The sequence below is a fragment of the Schistocerca cancellata genome, chromosome 2 (assembly GCF_023864275.1).
Source record: "Schistocerca cancellata isolate TAMUIC-IGC-003103 chromosome 2, iqSchCanc2.1, whole genome shotgun sequence".
NCBI lineage: Eukaryota > Metazoa > Arthropoda > Insecta > Orthoptera > Acrididae > Schistocerca > Schistocerca cancellata.
Window position 1 is genome coordinate 464348571 of NC_064627.1, and position 18548 is coordinate 464367118.

At 35.4% G+C, this 18548-nt stretch overlaps 1 protein-coding gene across 1 annotated transcript in view; it reads left to right on the forward strand.

Moving 5' to 3' along the window:
• The window catches only part of LOC126161972 (cytoplasmic dynein 2 heavy chain 1), a 778966-nt gene extending 761754 nt beyond the window's left edge, over positions 1-17212 (forward strand). The window contains 5 exon segments of the mRNA XM_049918163.1: positions 2331-2428; positions 10033-10242; positions 11924-12117; positions 13583-13787; positions 16827-17212. Coding sequence (XP_049774120.1) covers positions 2331-2428; positions 10033-10242; positions 11924-12117; positions 13583-13787; positions 16827-16985 — 866 coding nt within the window. The 3' untranslated portion in view covers positions 16986-17212.
• Positions 17213-18548: the final 1336 nt, after the last annotated feature.

Sequence of the window (18548 nt, forward strand, 5' to 3'; positions counted from 1 at the left end):
TTTACAATTTGCTTAAACTTTGCCCTTTCCCTCTACATCCATCTTACTGGAAATAAGTGAATTCAGTTTACTAAGTGAGATGCTAGTAACTGTTTATCTGCTCTATCTAGCAGAAATACTTTGCTAGCATTCTTGACTGATTGACCTATTTACAAGCAGGAGAAAAAAATATGATGTTGATAACTACAGGTCTGTATGTTCAGATAATTCATTGTAATACAGCCAGGTTAGGATTGTCCAGATCAGTCAGTATCACTCATCTTTACAGTGGTTTAAGAGCTAAACTGCGATAGTAATCCTGAATTCTCCTTTGTAAAGGAGCATTTGAAACTGAGTTCAGTATTTCTGATTTTGTTGTGATAACTTCCATTTCAGTTCCCATATAATCCAGAGTGTCTGAACACTAACTTTGGTGCCACTGACAGCCTTTGCCTATGACCAGAATTTCTTTGTTTTTTGTGAGAGTTCTTTTAGTAAGATTCTTGTATGGCTGTACTGAACTCTTCACAGATTGCTCTTTTACAGCCAGAAGGGTTCCATACAGCATCTCTCAAGCTATACTCATATGCTTTGTTTTACATCGATTGCACAGTAATCAGTTTTTCTTTATAAGTTTGTTTACTGGGACTGTATATCACTGGGGTCTCTTTCAGTCTCTGACTATTCTGCTAGATATATATCTAGCTCTTGTGCTTGATCAAATATTATTTAAACTTGAGTTCTTCTACAAGCCTCTGCCTAAGAATAAGTGTTTTGATTTCTACTCTGAGATGTGAGACAAATGTCTCTTTACTTAACTTACAAAATCAGACAACGAAAAATACAGGATGGAATAATGACAGTATTATGAAAAGATTAGTTGCTACTCACCATGTAGCGGAGACGCTGAGCCGCAGACAGGCACAACAAAAAGACTGTCAAACAAAGTTTTCGATCAACCAAGCCATCATCATACACACACACACACACACACACACACACACACACACACACACACACACACACACACTCATGCACATGACCATAGTCTCTGGCTGCCAAGGTTCATCATTCAAATGTACTTATATTTGATATTACAGATGCAATCTCACGATCAAATAGAAAGATTTTGGCACAAAGAGGTCTGGATGTTTGTTTCCATATGTTAGTCAGAAGTATTTGTGAAGTCAGAAGTATCAAATGTGAAACAAGTTGTTGGAACATACAGGATCCAATCATCTTTTCATTAAGCAGTAATCGAAACTCTTTATTTCAAATTAAGCAGCCGTTTATAACTTACCAACATAAAAGGGGAACAATATGGTAGCGCATCTTGATCATTTGGTAGCAAGAGCCCATTGCGTGAAGTGGAAAGGAAGACCGAAGTGGGAAAGTGTTGAAACTTTCTTTAAGTGGAAAGGGCACTCAATAAATGGACAAAAAGAAACTCTACAACACAGCAGCTCTCTCTCACAACTGGAAACTAAAACAGTCAGAACAACAGAAGAATCTATATATCTGGGTCCAGGAGCTGTGGAAGTTTTTCCTGTAATCTTTGGAAATACTTTCTCATTGCTATCTCCTTAAGTGTCTTTCTATTCCACATTAAGTTCTGAAACTGAGACTCATCAACATAAGATTTTTGGTTATGAAGGCACTGGCTGTCACATTTCTTGCTGGTGAACAAGCTAGTGTAAGATGATACTGAAGCTGAATACATTAAGCTCACCATCCAAATTCATGGCTGCAAGTATGAGTGTACTGAAACTGGAAAAAGAGTGGTAGCTCAAGAGCTTGTAAAATTTTTAGAGTTGTTACATCACTCATTGCTACCACAAACAGTAATTGTTTGCTAATAATGGCTGGCACAAAGTGGAAGAAAATCAGTATCAGCTGACTTCTACTGATACACACTGAGTGGTGGCACAGTGCTTATTACACTTTCATGAGGATGGTTATTCAAATCCTCATCCAGCCTTCCTAATTCAGGTTTTCTGTGACTTCACTAAATCACTTAAGGTAAATGATGGGATGGTTCCTTTGAAAGGGCACGGCTGATTTCCTTCTATCCTACCTCAATCCGAGCTTGAGGTCCATCTGTGATGATCTCATTGATGGGACATTAAACACTAATCTCTCCCCTCCCTCCCCTGTACTGATACCTCTGCTCCCGGCACCCTTGTGAAAAGTACCAAGTCACATTGAATGTAAAGTATGCACCATGTATCAGTAAGCTGCTGTTGAATGGTTCTATATTGTTTCTGATATGAAGTTTCCAGTGCTGTAGAACTTTTTCATGTTCATTGCTGTTTTCTCTAACAATCCCATTTTACTTTTCTCTTCCTTTCCAGAATTAATCCTGCCAACAGAGGGTTCTCAGAAATTTGACAGAGATAAATGGCAGAAACACATTGCTCCCATACTGAATTTATGGAAGAAACTCAACCAGGTATTTAAGTTGTGCTGTTGTCTTATCCATATGAGGGATAGTCATAAAGTCTTAATTATAATGTCAAAAAATAAAGCTATGTTATAAATTTCATGTTTGTTTGTAGATACATGCATGACTGGTATGCACTGAAATTCTTGTGTCACTTAGAGCTAGAAAGGTCAAAACAAAATGACGCAGTACATCGATAAAGAGGCACACAGTTCTGTAATATCATCAGGTTACCTTCCATTAGGAAAGTGGGTGCACTCAGCGACTGTTATGCGATTTATAAATTATAGAGAGCAGCAATCAGTCATCCTTTTTTTGTAGGTTAATTATGCAAATCCCGATTTTGGCTAGTGCCTATCCATTATCAATGCACTCTTTTCTAATCTTGATGCATGTTAGTTCCCTGTTGTTTGGGCGTCAGTCACAGTTCAATTCAAAGAGCTATGACCAACACTCGAACACCAGGGAATTCATTTACAACAGATTCTTATGATTCTATGTGCTGCACTCCAGTGAGTAAAAATTACATTTCTTTTTTACAAAATGAATCTATAGTGCACCTAGTAAGACAACGCATCGAATATTGAATGTTAAGCACTGCCAGTTGGCACACACCAGATGTAAATGAGCAAATGCATTTTTATAAAGGTTTTTAAGGAACATTATAAAAACAATAAATTCTTTCGTTTTAGAGATTAGACTTATTATACAGTTTGACTTAGGACAGTGCAAACTGGTATGGGAGCACACCTCTGTATTAAAATGTAACTAAGTTACTCTAAAACCACTGATTGGCAAAAATCTGATAGATGAGCAATCTTTAAAATACATCATAACAATAACAAACCCTTTCTTATTGCAGATTAAACTTCGTATTATGTGGCTAATCTTCTGTATGAAGTGGCACATTAGGACGCATAAATTGCATTGCAGTGTTTGTGTTCAGAAAGACACTTATAGGCCAATGCAAACTGCTATGTACATGGCATAAACAATGGCATTTATTCCCACTGCAATATCAAAAAAGCCGTGACTATACCATTAGTCACAAGTGGCTGTAATACACTAAAGTACTTTTGCGCTACAGCACCATAGACTATGCTCAGCAGTCATACTTTTGTTCATTGCACTTTAATGAAATATAGTATCTAATGAAACGAAAGTTACCCATGAAAAATCGTCTCAACAACTGTCATTAATTTACATACATCTCTCTCATGCCTGAGATTAGAGGTATTTGCAGTTAAAACTTACAAACCAAAGTACTGATGGTCTTTACATTCATTCTTCCAATGAGTAAAAATCATTACAATTTCATTACTACAGGATCGCAAACCATAGCATTCGCAAACACATACAAAGACCAAAATCACTACCAGCTTATTGCAATACAGTTATGTAAACCACTGAGAAGCAAAATCATCTCATGTTAGGAATTACTACAGTTTCTTTATAACCACTTAAAATACAACATCAACCAAATTCTGGTGTATAGTAACCCATTAGGTGCAAATAAAATGAAAAACCATGTTAGACATACTATTAACAGCCAAATGAGGATAATACGATGTCCACCAGTTATATGATATTCAAAATTTGGCTGTAGTAAGCACATTTCAGTCTTTAAACTATTGCAGTGGACTACAGTCACATTAATGCATGGGCTACACAACTTCACCCTCTATATTCCAATCTAGGGAACCATGCTCCTCACAATGCAAAATCACCTGTATATTATGTAAATGCCCATGGTGAGAGACAGGTCAAAAATGATGTAAAATACTTTATGTCATTGTGCCACAACACACAGGTACCAACTGTTTATAGTTTGTTTATGCTAGCACTACACATCCAATAGCAGGAGTAGGTATCCCCTCCCAAAGTTGTCAGTAACTACAACTCCTGCCTAAACAGAGCAAAAAACCCTTTATATCCAAAACCTACTTGCTCATTGAGTACTTTATCTGGTTCTTTGATTATATTTCTGTAAATTTCTAATTCCTCCAACTGCAGGCCTTTAAGAGCAATGTGCAGCACTTCCATTGTTTCCTGTATTGTCCCAGCTACATTCCCTTCATTCCTTAAATGCAGGCCAAATTCTTTTCTGTTATTTTGACTAACAAGCTTCCTGAACATAACTGAGAAGGACCTGCCCGTCTGACCTATATAAAATTTATCGCAGGATCTGCACTTCAGCTTATAAACCCCTGATGCCTCAATTTTTGAACATTACCCTTATGAACTCCATTACTCAGTCCGTGTCTTAGCCTGTGCTTGAGGTGTCCCTTTGTGGAAAATACCATTTGAAATTTGTCCAGGAAATTGGATGCCAGTTTCATATACATATGCCTCCAGTACTGTAAAGAACTTTTTATCCTTACTATGGGGGTCTTATCTTGTCTATGGTTTTTATATATCTTTGTAATTAAGCTACTTCTGTATCCATTTGCCACCACAATCTGTTTCAGCATCTTAAGCTCTTTATTAATTTTGCTTTCCTCTTATGGGAGTCTGTTCATCCATGCCAGCATTGTGTGAAAAAAGACCTACTTATGCTGCACCAGATGATCAGCATCGTTGCAAATTATCACATCTGTTTGGGCGCATTTCCAAAAAATTGGAAAACCCAATTTACTCCCCTTTCATATCACTGTTAGGTTCAAAAAAATTAATTTTATTATCTTTTTCACTGTCAAGTGTATATTTAATATTCCCGTGGTGTTGCACAGCTGCTATCTGCCGCCCTCCTCCTTTTACTACAAGGAATGTGTCACACATATAACTTTTATAGAAAGTAATTGTGTTCACTAACCATGGATTGCAGGAAAATACCCTTGACTCTACATTATTAATAAAAATGTCCACTAACAGACCTGAAAGACAATTGTCCACCTCTAAACCTTCTGTCTGCGGATACACTCCACTGGGGAGGGGGGGGGGGGGGGGGGGGGGGGGAGGTAACTCATGGTAAACTGCAAAAGCTCCATAAGCCCTATTATGTTCCCTTTCCTCATGAAGCTATTGTGCAATAAATTCTCTTTTACATTTTAAGCAGTTCTTGAATGGGGACTTCTATGTAGAGATTAATGATGTCAGGGGAAGCTATATCATACCTCTGTGAGTTGAATTTCCTTAGCCTCACTAGGAAAGACTGTGCTATTTGCCACACTATGTTTTTTAGATTTCTCCATGTGGAGTAGCAGGAATTACATACCTTCCACTTTATTTTTGATGACCACATGATAATATCTAGTGGGATCTTTAACTACTTGTTTCATCTCATTTTCCTTTAAGAACTGCAACACTTTATTCCTATGTTCTGCTTCGAAAATAGTTGTTGAAGTAGCACCCTTATTGGCCTTTATTATTATTGCTTTATTCTTATATAATTTGCAATTTATTCCATCTATGAGCTGCATTTGACCACTTTCACTAACATCCTGTTCCCTTGTAGTTCCCTAGACGAAATTTGCTGTGCTTTAACCACTACCCTTGCTTCTTTCAAAGCATTAAGTTTTCCCTGAGCAAATTCTGACTTTACTTAAGCTATAGCTGGATCTGAAGAGAGATGTACGGAGAAAGCTGCAACCCCTTATTAAGGACTGCCATCTCTTCTCTTGTAAAGGAAATGTTGATCAAGTTTACCACCATATCAACCTTGGTATGGATCTTCTTCCCATCACTATAGACTTCATCATTACAAACCTGCTTCCCACATAAATGTTTAATTTTGCCATTGTCCTTCAAAACTAATTCCCTAAGTTTATCTTCCACTACTTTCCCAACCTTCTCATAGAAAACTTGAAACTGTAAATAATCCAAGCACACAAGAAGCTTCAGGAGTAGCCTATATATGCTGTTGTTTAGTCTGTCTTTAAAACTACATGCTTCCCTAATTTCACTTGTTACCCATTGAATTTCAGCCCTGTTTTAGATGCCACTGCATTTTTAGTTTTACTGCATATCGGGACCTTTGCATACACTGATATCACACTGCACAGAAAACACTTCACGGCTGTAGTAAACCTTATCACATGCTTTGGTCAACTGAATCTTCTCCAAAAAGGTGTAGGCCTCCTTTACTGCCTGACGAGGCACATATTTATGAACCTGTAGCATGCTGCAGGTGAAAAATAGGTCCACAACTTGAAATAAATAGTTGTAGCTTCATCAAAAGTTGCATTGAGAAGTATCTGTTTTTTATTTCTTGATGATGACTAGTTTCGGACAGCTGTGTCCATTTTCAAACCATCCTACAAAGAACATTACAGTTTACATGATAATTTTATACAAATGAGGCACATATCTGTAATACAGTTATACATGTAAATTATACAAATTTGTCATGGTTCTATTTTACAAGTTGTCTTATTAGTTACATACTGTGCTGTAAGTGTGACATAGGTGATAGCCCATGTAAAGAAACTGCCGCTGCAGTAATCAAAGTGGTATATGGTTGACTTAACAGCAAAAATACACCACAGAGGCTGGATATTTTTGCTCACTAGAGCACAGTATATAAAACTACATAAATCTGTTGTAAATGGCATGTCTAAGGGTGAGTTACTGCATGATGGTCATTTGTATTTACTCTCTTATCTCTGAGTGTAATGCCACACAGTGTGGCTTCAACTTGTTATAATAAAATGTAATTTTTGGTCGCTGTATGAAACTGTTTTATTACATTTCATATGAAAATAAGACATTTCTCTTCTCCATTAGAAGACTCAATAATATTATTTTCTCATGTATCTGGTTTTGCCAGTTGGCAGTTTTAGAGTAACTTAGTTAGGTTGATGGGGGTGCTCTTGCAACAGTTTGCACTGATCTAAGTCAAGTTGCATAATAAGTTCAATATTTAAAGTGAAAGAATTTTTGTGATGTACCTGAAAAACTTTTTAAAAAGCCGTTTTGCTCATTTCCATCTTATTTGCACCAATCGATCGTGCTTAATGTTTCAGTATTGGATGTGTTGTTGAGCCAGTTGTGCTGTGGATTCAGTTTGTAAAAAAGAAATGCAATTTTAGCTCATTGGAGTACACTATGAAGAACAGTATAAATCTGCTTTAAATGACTTATTGTTTCGATATTAGATGTGTTGTTGCACTAGTATTGCTATTGACATAATATGTAACAAAAAAGAAATGTAATTTTTGCTCATTAGAGCACAGTATGTAAAGTTGTGTAACTCCATTGTAAGTAGCATGTCTAAGGGTGGTTCACTGTAAACTGGTTGTTTCCATTTTCTCTTTTATCTTTGAGCATAATGCCACACATTGTGGCTTCAGCTTGTTATAATCAGTACAACACTTTTCTTCTCTGTTAGATAATTGAATATAAACTAATGAATTACTGTGCAGATGACCTGCTTAAGGGGCAGTCTTCCTGTAAATTGGTAGACTAATTTATTTATTTTTGGAGTAGGGGGTACCACATTTTTTGGTTTTGAGTTGCCTCACAGAAAACTAGCGTACAAATCTCCAATGAGAAAACGCAGCTCATGGAAATCTCCAATGAGAAAACTCAGCTCACAAGTTATGCACTTTAAATATCTCAGTGAGACCAGCCAACAGTCAGGACTGAACGCAACAGCCAATTAAGAAAGAATCTCAAAATCACAGAAAGCATATAAGCTCAACCGGAGTCACTGCAACAAAAAAGCTATTTCCGTCAATGCAGAGCTATGATATTACAACACAGTAGTTCTGCTAGAAGCACTCTGTGCTGTAGAGACTACAGTGATTCATGGCCAAACAAAGATAAGAGAGAGATTGTAGAACAGGAAAGGAAATTTCTCAGGAAAATATTTGGACCAGTTTTTCATCTTAGAGGCAAACACAAGAAAAAACAGAATTAAACAGAGTAAGATGTCAAGGAAGTGGGAATCACACATAGTACTATATGCAATTGAGGGCAGTTCAAAAACATCGCTAACGAAACACACACTTAAACAAAAGCACATGAAAAAGAGCTCAGGAAAGAAGAACACATGAGGGAACACAAGCATACGAAGAGAATTTGGGACAGTCAAAAGAGTATAAGTATGTATGTTCTAATGAGTATATTAATATTGAAACATTAAGAATTTTATATTTCATCTTTATGTAGACCTTTCTATCTTACATAACTGGAGCTTTCAAACCAGTATGGGAAAAATCACCTGTATTTCAAAAGAGAGCAATAATAAGCTGAAGTAAAATTAAAAACATCATGCACAACCTCATTATTAGTTTTAATATTCTTACTATTTATGTTGTTTTTGTTTATTATCTTAATGACAGAAGACACTAAAGTTACAAACAGGTATAAGCAAAGTTATCAAGTTGACATAGACTAGACTTACATATCTATGTAACAATGAAGGAATATTTCATAATTAACTGACAGTGTGTTTTAATTGTTGGATGCAAGAAATTATTAAAAATAAACAATGACTTATGTTGAAATGCTCAAATAAAATGTATCAGGAGACTGAAACTTGATACTGCCAAATGAAATGAACTCATTGAGATACATTTTACAAGGATACAGTGGCTTATGTTTAAATGCCTGTGTGACTTGGAACTGAGGTGAATTTGCCTCATAAATGTAATAATGAACTTCCTCAGATGTAATACCAGATCTCACACACATCTCTCTTTATATAATATGAAATGTATAGCTTTTGCTTACAAATAATACTTATATAAATAACCTCATTCATATAATAATGCATGGCATGAGCACAGAATCAAAGAAACAAAGTGCCTGCTTTTTCTTCTCTTCAGTTATTTGATAGTATTACTGTTTAATTCATTCTTTACTCTTTTTGATCTACCTACTCATAATTCATTTTTCTTGACTACTAGTCCTCTTTATGTCTGTCATACGTAACAATATTCAAATTTTTTTAAATTTTTAGGTTTACAAAAAATTAGTGATTAAATATTCTAAAAACAGACAATATTTTATTTTCTGAATAAGACATTGATACTAGCTCAGTATAAATGTGATTTTCATATTTACAGAAATGAAACTTTTTTATAGAAGATAAGGAAGAGGTAAAGGAGTGGAGATAACATGATGTCCCTGTCAGGAAAGTTAAATCAGTCATCATCAAAGCCACCAAAAAACACATGACAGCATGTATTTTTCTTGAAGTAGATTGCAAAAAAAGATAAGAAAAGAGCTCTGAAGAGAGTGACTTGGAATGATCATCCCATCACCATCCTTGTCCTCCACCTCCTCCTTCTTCATCCTCATCCTTTTGTTTTGCTTCAGCACACCCCACACTCTTTTTCTGTAGTATTACTTGTGTTTTCTTCCCTTTTTTCCTGTAATGAACTTGGTTGTTTAGTAACGTTTCATGTGTTCTGAACTTTGTACATAATATCATTGTTACATTAACCCTCTCTCTCTCTCTCTCTCCTCTCTCTCTCTCTCTCTCTCTCTCTCTCTCTCTCTGTGTGTGTGTGTGTGTGTGTGTGTGTGTGTGTGTGTGTGTGTGAGAGAGAGAGAGAGAGAGAGAGAGAGAGAGAGAGAGAGAGAGAGAGAGAGAGAGATTGATGTAGATTTGTTACAGTACAGAATGTCCATAGTTACAGATTTCAAAGTGTTTTGCATTTCATTTCCAGAATTCAGGTTTGATTCAAACAAAACCTTTGCCACAAGATTCAGAAATAAGCTCTCCAGTTGTCAATTTTGTATTACTGGAGCACAACCATGCTATAACACTTGTGCATTTTGTTCATCAGTCCTTGGCAAGGCTAAGCAAAGTAATGCGTGCAATAGCTCTTCCATCTAAGGAAACTGAACAGACAGCAATTGCTCTTATCGGTCACAAGGTGAGTACTGAAACACTGATTTTTAGTATGATTATTTTGTATCTCCTTATAAGGCCTGTTACTAGGGAGTCTCCCTGTGCATAAATTACATGCCAGTCCATAAAATATTGATAGAGGCTGCTCCAGGACTGTGATGGTTAAATAGCTTGTGAAACATATGCCAGGTATGTCTGATGGAAGACATGTCTAAAAAGTAGGCAGGCCAGGGAAGCAATAATAATCTTTGCTCATCAAAAAAGGCTTGCACATCTTTCCCTGCATGTGACTAGGCACTGTATTGCTGAAATATGGTATGTGGAATTGGCTGAAGGAGAGAAAGTTACTTGCCTGCTAATACATTCTTGATTTAGTAGTTGCTGTACAGTTTGTCCTTGGTGTGTTGGAGTTAAGGTATCCAATGACACTCTCCAACCATAAGACTTTTGATTTGTATATTGCATTGCATAACTTTTCTGGCTGCTAGATTGTAATCACCATGGCAGTGTTCAACAAGTATATAGCTATCACAATAGAGCAGGTTCCATCAAAACTTGTCTGAAGACACTGGAATCATATTGAGAAAGACGATGGTTCAAATCCCCATTTGGCCATTCAGACTTATGTTTTCCATGATTTTCCTGTATCACTTAAGGCAAATTCCTGGCTGGTTCCTATGAAACCGCATGGTTGATTATCATCCCAGTCCTGAACTTCTGTGCTGTTTCTAATGTTCTATATGTTAAATCTTAACCTTTATTACTTCCTGCCATCTGAAGATTCTTCATTTTATCATTCACATTGCCAGAATGACTTTCACATTGCTCGTTGTTCCTGGGCAGTGGATGTCAACATAAAGCATGAATAGTATCAGTTTAGCCCAAATCCTTAACACAAACAGATCCACTATTGTTGTAGTGCTTCAGTCTATAATAACACTGGATGAAGTTGTTCATTAAATTATGATTTGCAGACAGAACAGTCTCCATTCCAAATTGCAGTGACACTCAGTATTCCAGTATCCAGTCATCACTGCATACAATGGTCTTTGTCTTGTTGATTACTCATACACATCATTGTTTCAGCAGCATGCCCTTTACTAGCTTAGTTTGCAGTATGACAAACTTGTTTTACAGAGACTGAACATTTTATATCATTTAAATTCATTCACATCACCCTTCAAGACTGATAAGGCTCACTGACACTTACTTTCCTGTTTCCATTTCCTTTGGCAGCTGTCACTAAGGGGGCATGGTGTACTATGGACCTTTTCAGTCATTTAAGTGAGGGGATTTCTGTGCCTATGTGTATGCCATTGGTCTGCAATGTTAATCAGCACAACACTAGAATTGACAACTCTGGTCACTCAGTTTTCACTAATATTTGTGCAGATACTATGATTTAATTAATTAGTGAAGATATAGCCATTTAACCCATCAAGTATTCATTCTTCACTTCATAATGGAAAGGCAGGTGAGGCCAGGAATACAAGTCTGTTTGCTGTTCTGAAACTTTAATACTCAAACTCTAGTACTTTTGTTATGCTAATTTTTTATAACTTTCCCATTATGTTGTATGGTCCTCAGTATTTCATAAACATTAATTAATCATTTTAGAAGTAAATTTATCAACTTTGATTTAATTTTGAATTAATGAACTAAAATTGGGAAAAAATCCGTTCTTAATTATTTGTGTTTTGTCATAGGTTCCTGAATCATGGCAAAATCTTTGGTGTGGTCCAAAGGAGCCTTCGTTTTATTTACACTCTTTAGTATCTCAGGCCACTGCAGTTGGTCACTGGGCAAATCGGAGCTCAGATTTGTTGCGAGAGCCTCTTGATTTGGGAGATCTGTTTGAACCTGAGGCTTTTCTTGCAGCTGTGAAGCAGCAGACAGCAAGGTATATAATTAAATGATTTAAGCTTCCAGATAAGTAATTTCTTCTTTACCATGAGTAGAAATAGTAATTGAATGGAAAAAAGAGGCAATTTCCCACTCATTAAACTCGCTTGTTTTTGGAGGGAGGTGGGGAGGGTTCAGGGGTTGTTTTAGTGTGAGACATCCTTCATATTTATGGTTAGCAAAAGTCCTTTTTTCTGTTTAGCTTTTTCCAAATTTTAACAATAATTATGGGATGTGAAATTTCATTCATTAATTCCATATCTACGATTTCTCCCGTATTTACTAACCTGTGATAGAGTTTTACAAGACTATTGTTTTTCTTAGTTTGCTCATTTATGATTAACTACCAGAAAGACTTCATTCAAGTGCTGCTTAACATCATGCCATCTATTTACTCGTTTATTAATGTGTGTGTTTTAAGGACTCTGTTCAGTGGCTCATTAAGTAGGATTTTGTTTAGTTGCTGTAAAAGTTATCAACTCCAGCTACCAATTACAGTTCTAAATTATTATTATTATATAATTTTGTCAATAGAAATCAGAGATGAGAGCTAGAAACTGCAAAATAGAGAAGTGAAGGAACACTACTAAAGCTGCAAAGGGAAGGTTATATCACATAAAATCCTCAATCAATAAGAGACAAGTGGACAAACTGTGCACAGAAACATAACACATGTAGGGTTGTTAATTTGTAAACCTAGTCAATATTTTAGCGGACGTGGGCAGACTCTGAACAAGGTGGTTTCAGTTTCAGGATGTAACAAATCATGCCATTTGTGGGCATGAATAATGTCTGACAGCTAACAAGCTTTTCATACAGCTATTTATACATTACTAGAACTGAGTGTGGAGAAGCTATTGAGAACAAAAATAATGCTTCAGTCAGTGTGTGGGGAAGATTTATTTATGCATAGAGATGTAGAATCAGGAAATGAATATCAACTATAAGGAAAGGTGTATAATATTAATGAGAACCATGAAAAACAACAAAATGATCAGTGTAATGAAAGAAAGCCAGTTTTCATAAATAAAACATATTTAATAAATCATGAAGTAGTTTCAGTTACTTGTATGGTAAATATATAAGTAACACCGTCTTTATATCAAAAAAGTACTGTATTTGATGGAACATTACAGAACTCGTCCATTCATTATTTAATGAATTGGATGGAGCATTCCTTATTATATGAGCTAAATAATAGCTTCACTGATCCATGTATTTACATTTAGTATTTATAATTGTTTTTATGCTATTGCTGTTATTTGGATACATACATCTGCTGCTTCATTGTTTTAAATGTTTTGTATATTTATTCATTAGCAAATTATTATGTTCTTTTCTTTCTTTAACTACTTAGAGACACTTTTCTCCCTAAAGGTTGACATTCACCATTAGTGTGTCATACATTTACAGTCTCAACAATCAACTATTCTGTAATAATCTGGTTTACAATTTGCTTCAAGGGAAAATGATGTTGCAATAGATGACCTTAAACAGGTCACAAATTGGAATCAGAAGAATGTGTCCAGTAAAATGAAAGTGTGCTTGTGCTTGAAAGGACTACAGATAGAGGGTGCAGTTTTCAGTGGTACTTCCCTGACTCCTTGTTCAGCTGATGCTCCTGATGCCTCAGCTGCTCCTATCTGCACACTCACATGGATGACAAAGGTCTGGTATTGTATTCACTTCAGTTGAAATATAGTTTTTTTGCTCTGTAGTGCTTCACGATAAAACGTAATTACTCTTTATCAGAATGGATAAATAAGACCTAGCACAACTTGTGAAATTAGTAAGCATGCCTCGGTTTCAGCACATATGCTTTTCTAACAGTATAAGTACTCATGTATATTCTAGAAGACACATAGGTGTGTGTTATAGTGGGTTTGCCACAGCAAAGTGCATTTGTTCTTGCCATAACCATATGTGTTTGAATGATCACATCAATCAAATTTAGAGTTTCCATACTTTGTCCTAAAGGCTGAAGACAAATACAATCTTGATGAATTCTGCAAAAAATAGCGTTGGTAGTCCTTTGCTATAAAAATCTTGGCTGTAACCTTAAGGAATTGTAAGACTAACTTGAATTTGTGTTTGATTAACAGCTATTTTTAGTCTTTTATTGTGATTAAAAACTCAAAATATGTCAACAACGTAAAGTTTTGATTGTTTTTCTGCAGTTTTTCTAGCATATGTAAGACATATAGTCTGCAAAGACATGTTTGTATTGATATTGAATAGTCATATAGTTATTTATGCATTGAAACATCCCCAGCAAATATCTGACACGATTGAATTATAGAATGTTCCAGACTTAGCAAACTCTTTAACTCTACTTCATGTGATGAATTACCAGGACAGATTGAAACTATATATCAGAGTGAGAAACAAATATAAAAATCTGAATTTCATGCACTGATGAGTCAAAACATCATGACAACTGCTCACTGTGAAATTTAAAGGCCCCAGGTGACATCACCGGGACTTGATGCAGTAAGAAAAGCATATAAATGGAGCAGAGAAAAATGTGAAATTATTTCTGGTAATGATTCAGACCACAACTGGGGAAAGTCACTGACTTGTGCTATTTTGACAAATGTGAGACTGGTGTCTAGGAATGAACATGTCAGAAATGTGAAAGTAGTCGACTGTTCACATACTACTGTCATGAGCATCTATGGAAAGTGATTGAAGGACAGTGAAGCTACAAGTAGGCCACAGGGTGTTGAACATCCACACCTCATTGTCACTGAACATGGAATCTGAGGCTTGCCCACTTTGTAAATCAGAATAAGCCAGTTGGAACAGTATGAGAGTAGGGAACATGCTAAATAAGTGTTTATTTCAGGTCTATAAAGTAGGAAACAGATGTTTTTTCCAACATCAATGAACAGAAAAGAGATTAGAATCTGGCAGAGCTCAAGTAATGCGAGGGGTGCCACAGGGTTCTGTTCTGGGTCTGCTGCTTTTCTTGATTATATCAATGATTTGCAACAAAACTTTATAGATGACTCAAAAACATTTCTCTTTGCAGGTGACAAGTATTATTATGAAAGATGTGGAGTGTATTGTAAATGAAATAGCTAAGAGGGTAGTTGTTGGTAAAGTTCCTAGGTTGTGTGGCTGTGGTCCATGAAACTTTTCCATTCATAATGTTTCCTTGAGATGAGAGCTGCACTGGACATGTTAAGAGGTGCTACATTGCAGCTCTGAATGAAATGTTAGGAATGGAGTAGTTTCACGGACCACAGCCTTACAACCTGAAACATTTATCAGCAGCTAAGAAATCTGGCCATTAAAAGGGTAGTCAGTAACATTTGGATTTGGCTTAAAGAGAACACTTAGTTCCAAAAAAAAACAAAATGCACAGTTTCAGGCACAAACTGCTTGTAAAACTGAAATTTTACTGTTAAAAGGTTATCAAACAGTTGGTGATGTCAACCTTTTTAAATTCTTAGGACCAAGGATAATAGAAAGCTCTCTTGGAAATATCATGTTCAAGAGCTCGTTCAGAAACTGAATGGTACTTTCTTCACTGTAATAATAATCTGTACATCTTTGATATTGAATGCAAAGGCTTTGCTGTAAGGAATAGTATGCTATCTAGTGACATTATAACAGAATCCAATTGTGAAATAATCTGGGTAAAGGTAGTCTTCAACTGTGCCTGGAACTTCGTAGTCGAATGCTTTTATAGACCATTTGCCCCAGGAACTACAGTGGCAGATTGCTTCATAGAAAACTTGGAGCCTATCACAAGCATGTTTCCTGCTCATGACTTCACAATAGTGAAGACTTCAGAATGCCAGCTATAGACTGGGAGAGTCATAGAATTGAAACTAGTGCCAGATACAGTGATACTTATGGCTGAGTAGACTTTTTTTTTTTTTTTTTCCCGTACACAGTAATATTACATTGCGTAGAAGACAGGAGCACTGAAAGCCATTATTCACAAAATTGGGAATAATGACTGTTTATAGCCATTATTTATTTTTGTGCCTGCTCCATGTTTAATCCGGATTCCATCAGCAAGAGGTATGAGATACACGAACAAAATACCCACAACAAAGAGAACAAATGTACCAACCTGCTGACTGTCCAAAACAAGAGAACTTTCTGACAATTGTCCTAAGAATGTTCATATAACTGCCCATGGAAGTGCAGGTCTTGCCACTGGAGAGATTCAAGAAAAAATTCAAGAGACTTAAATCTGCATCAGTTATACTCTGTCCAGAAAATTTTTGACTCTGAGAAAAGAATGAATTTACTGAGCATTCTCCAAATCTAATAAATCTATCAGAGATCTAAAATGTCAATGGCAGATGAAGTGTATCTATAGCAAAATGCTTTATCCATTCAATTTTTTGTAATGTTACATATTATTTCTATTGTAATATATCAAGTTTTGGATTTTGATGACGACTGGGTCCACAACCTTTGTGAAATTTTTAAATGAGGCCATTCTGATTTATTGTGGTTACAGTTTTGACACATGGTAATTTTCAAGCCTTTTAACAGCCTAAAGCATAATCACTTTATTTAAACATATCAGTTTTGAAATTTTTTGAAGATATGTATCCTGCCGTGGCTGGTGAATGTCACAGACTTGATAATGCAGTCTATGTAATATAAGGATTGTAGTAAAATACCATGTCAAACTTTTGTTTTTTAATTCTGTTTTATTATTATTATTATTATTATTATTTACAGAGTGATTATGGGAAACATCAGCACCAAGAATACATAACATTGCCTTTATACCTCACATCAGCACGTGAAAGAGTTGTTACCACACTAGATGTGCCTTGTCGTGCTTCAGATCATAATATTTGGATTAAAGCTGGCACTTGCTTCTTCATAAAGAAGTAAAATACTAGAAGACCTTTAGCTTATTCAGTTATATCCCAGGTATAAGTCACCAATTGATGGTGACATTTCTCTCAAGTTTTTAAAGTAACATTGTTACTGCAGTTGAATCCAGTAAGCTGATATTACTTCATTTAATATTTTGCTACACACTTTAGAAAAGCACTGAAATGTGACACAATGAAGAATTTTATTTGTTTAATCAATGTACAGCAATATATACTTCACAATAAAAGCCTGTATATGAACAATATTAGTATTATTATAAAGTGTTTCTTTGTGTACTCTGAGTACGTATAAATGGAAGTTCAATTTTCAGAAAAGTTCATTCACAATTTCAATCATTCCTTGTTATTTATTACAGAAAATACAGAGAAACGAGGAGCTGTATATGATATGATGCAGATTTTACAAATGTTGTCTGGCTGGGCCTGAATATTTTCAGCAACTTACAATATCAAACTGAATATATGCAGATTTTCAGCATATGAGGTTGATGTATTTTACTGTAGTTGGTTGATAGAACTGTAGAGTGCCAGTACTGACAGTTTGTTAAGAACTAATTTTCCTAACACCAAGGCAGTTCATACCATACAAGACCTTATCTACATGTACAGTTTTGCATTCAGAGTCCCAATTTCAAATCATCATCAGTCATTTTGATATTTGCTTCTGATGTTTTACCATGAACTAAATTTTCTAAATCAAGACAAACACATTCAGTTTTTAAGTTATGACTGCTCATTGGTTAACAGAAGTTATCTTCTAGAAGATGTAAATAACAGCACTTTCAAATCTGGTATCATGAGACTGTGTACACAGATAAGTATACATTTGACTCCATAGATACATAGTGAGGAGACCCTAAAAGATAAAGAACATTGCCATAGCAACAAAAATATGTAATGTGTATTTACAAACAAACAGTTGCACTACTGTTCCTTTTGCAGATATTCAGTGAAATGGTCCTCAAGAATGTCAGTTAAGTAAAAATTCAATTAGTTTCATGTAAAAATTACTACCAAACTTATCACAAACAAAAAGCGTAAATATTCTGAAGTGCATAAGATACTTCTTAGGCTTTGTAGCCATCCACCATTTAACAAATTGGTTTACGATACTTACTGTAGTGAAAATGTACAGAAGTCAGATGTTATGTAAGACTTAATATTATTAATAGATTAACTGATTCTATTAAGATATTTCTCAGTCTATATATAAGGAAGCAGCCACCAAGAAGTCCTTTAGGATTCAGTTAAATAGAACTTTATTAGTTGCAAAACTTTATATTTGTGTTGGCAAATTACACAGGCCAATGAAAAAAAATTTTTTTTAAAAACGTTTTTTACTTTGATAGCTGATCTTTATAGATTTTTATGAGCTGAATCCAAATCTAGCCTTAGTTTGTTTTTACCACCCATAGTTTGTGAGCAATATGCTGTTTATAGTATAGTGTAAAAATCATATGGTAAATGGGGAAATTAATGAAAGTCTTTGTTACAACATAAACATGGTTTGTATTTACATAAGCTACTTAAAACAATGATATGCATTAATAGAGGATTC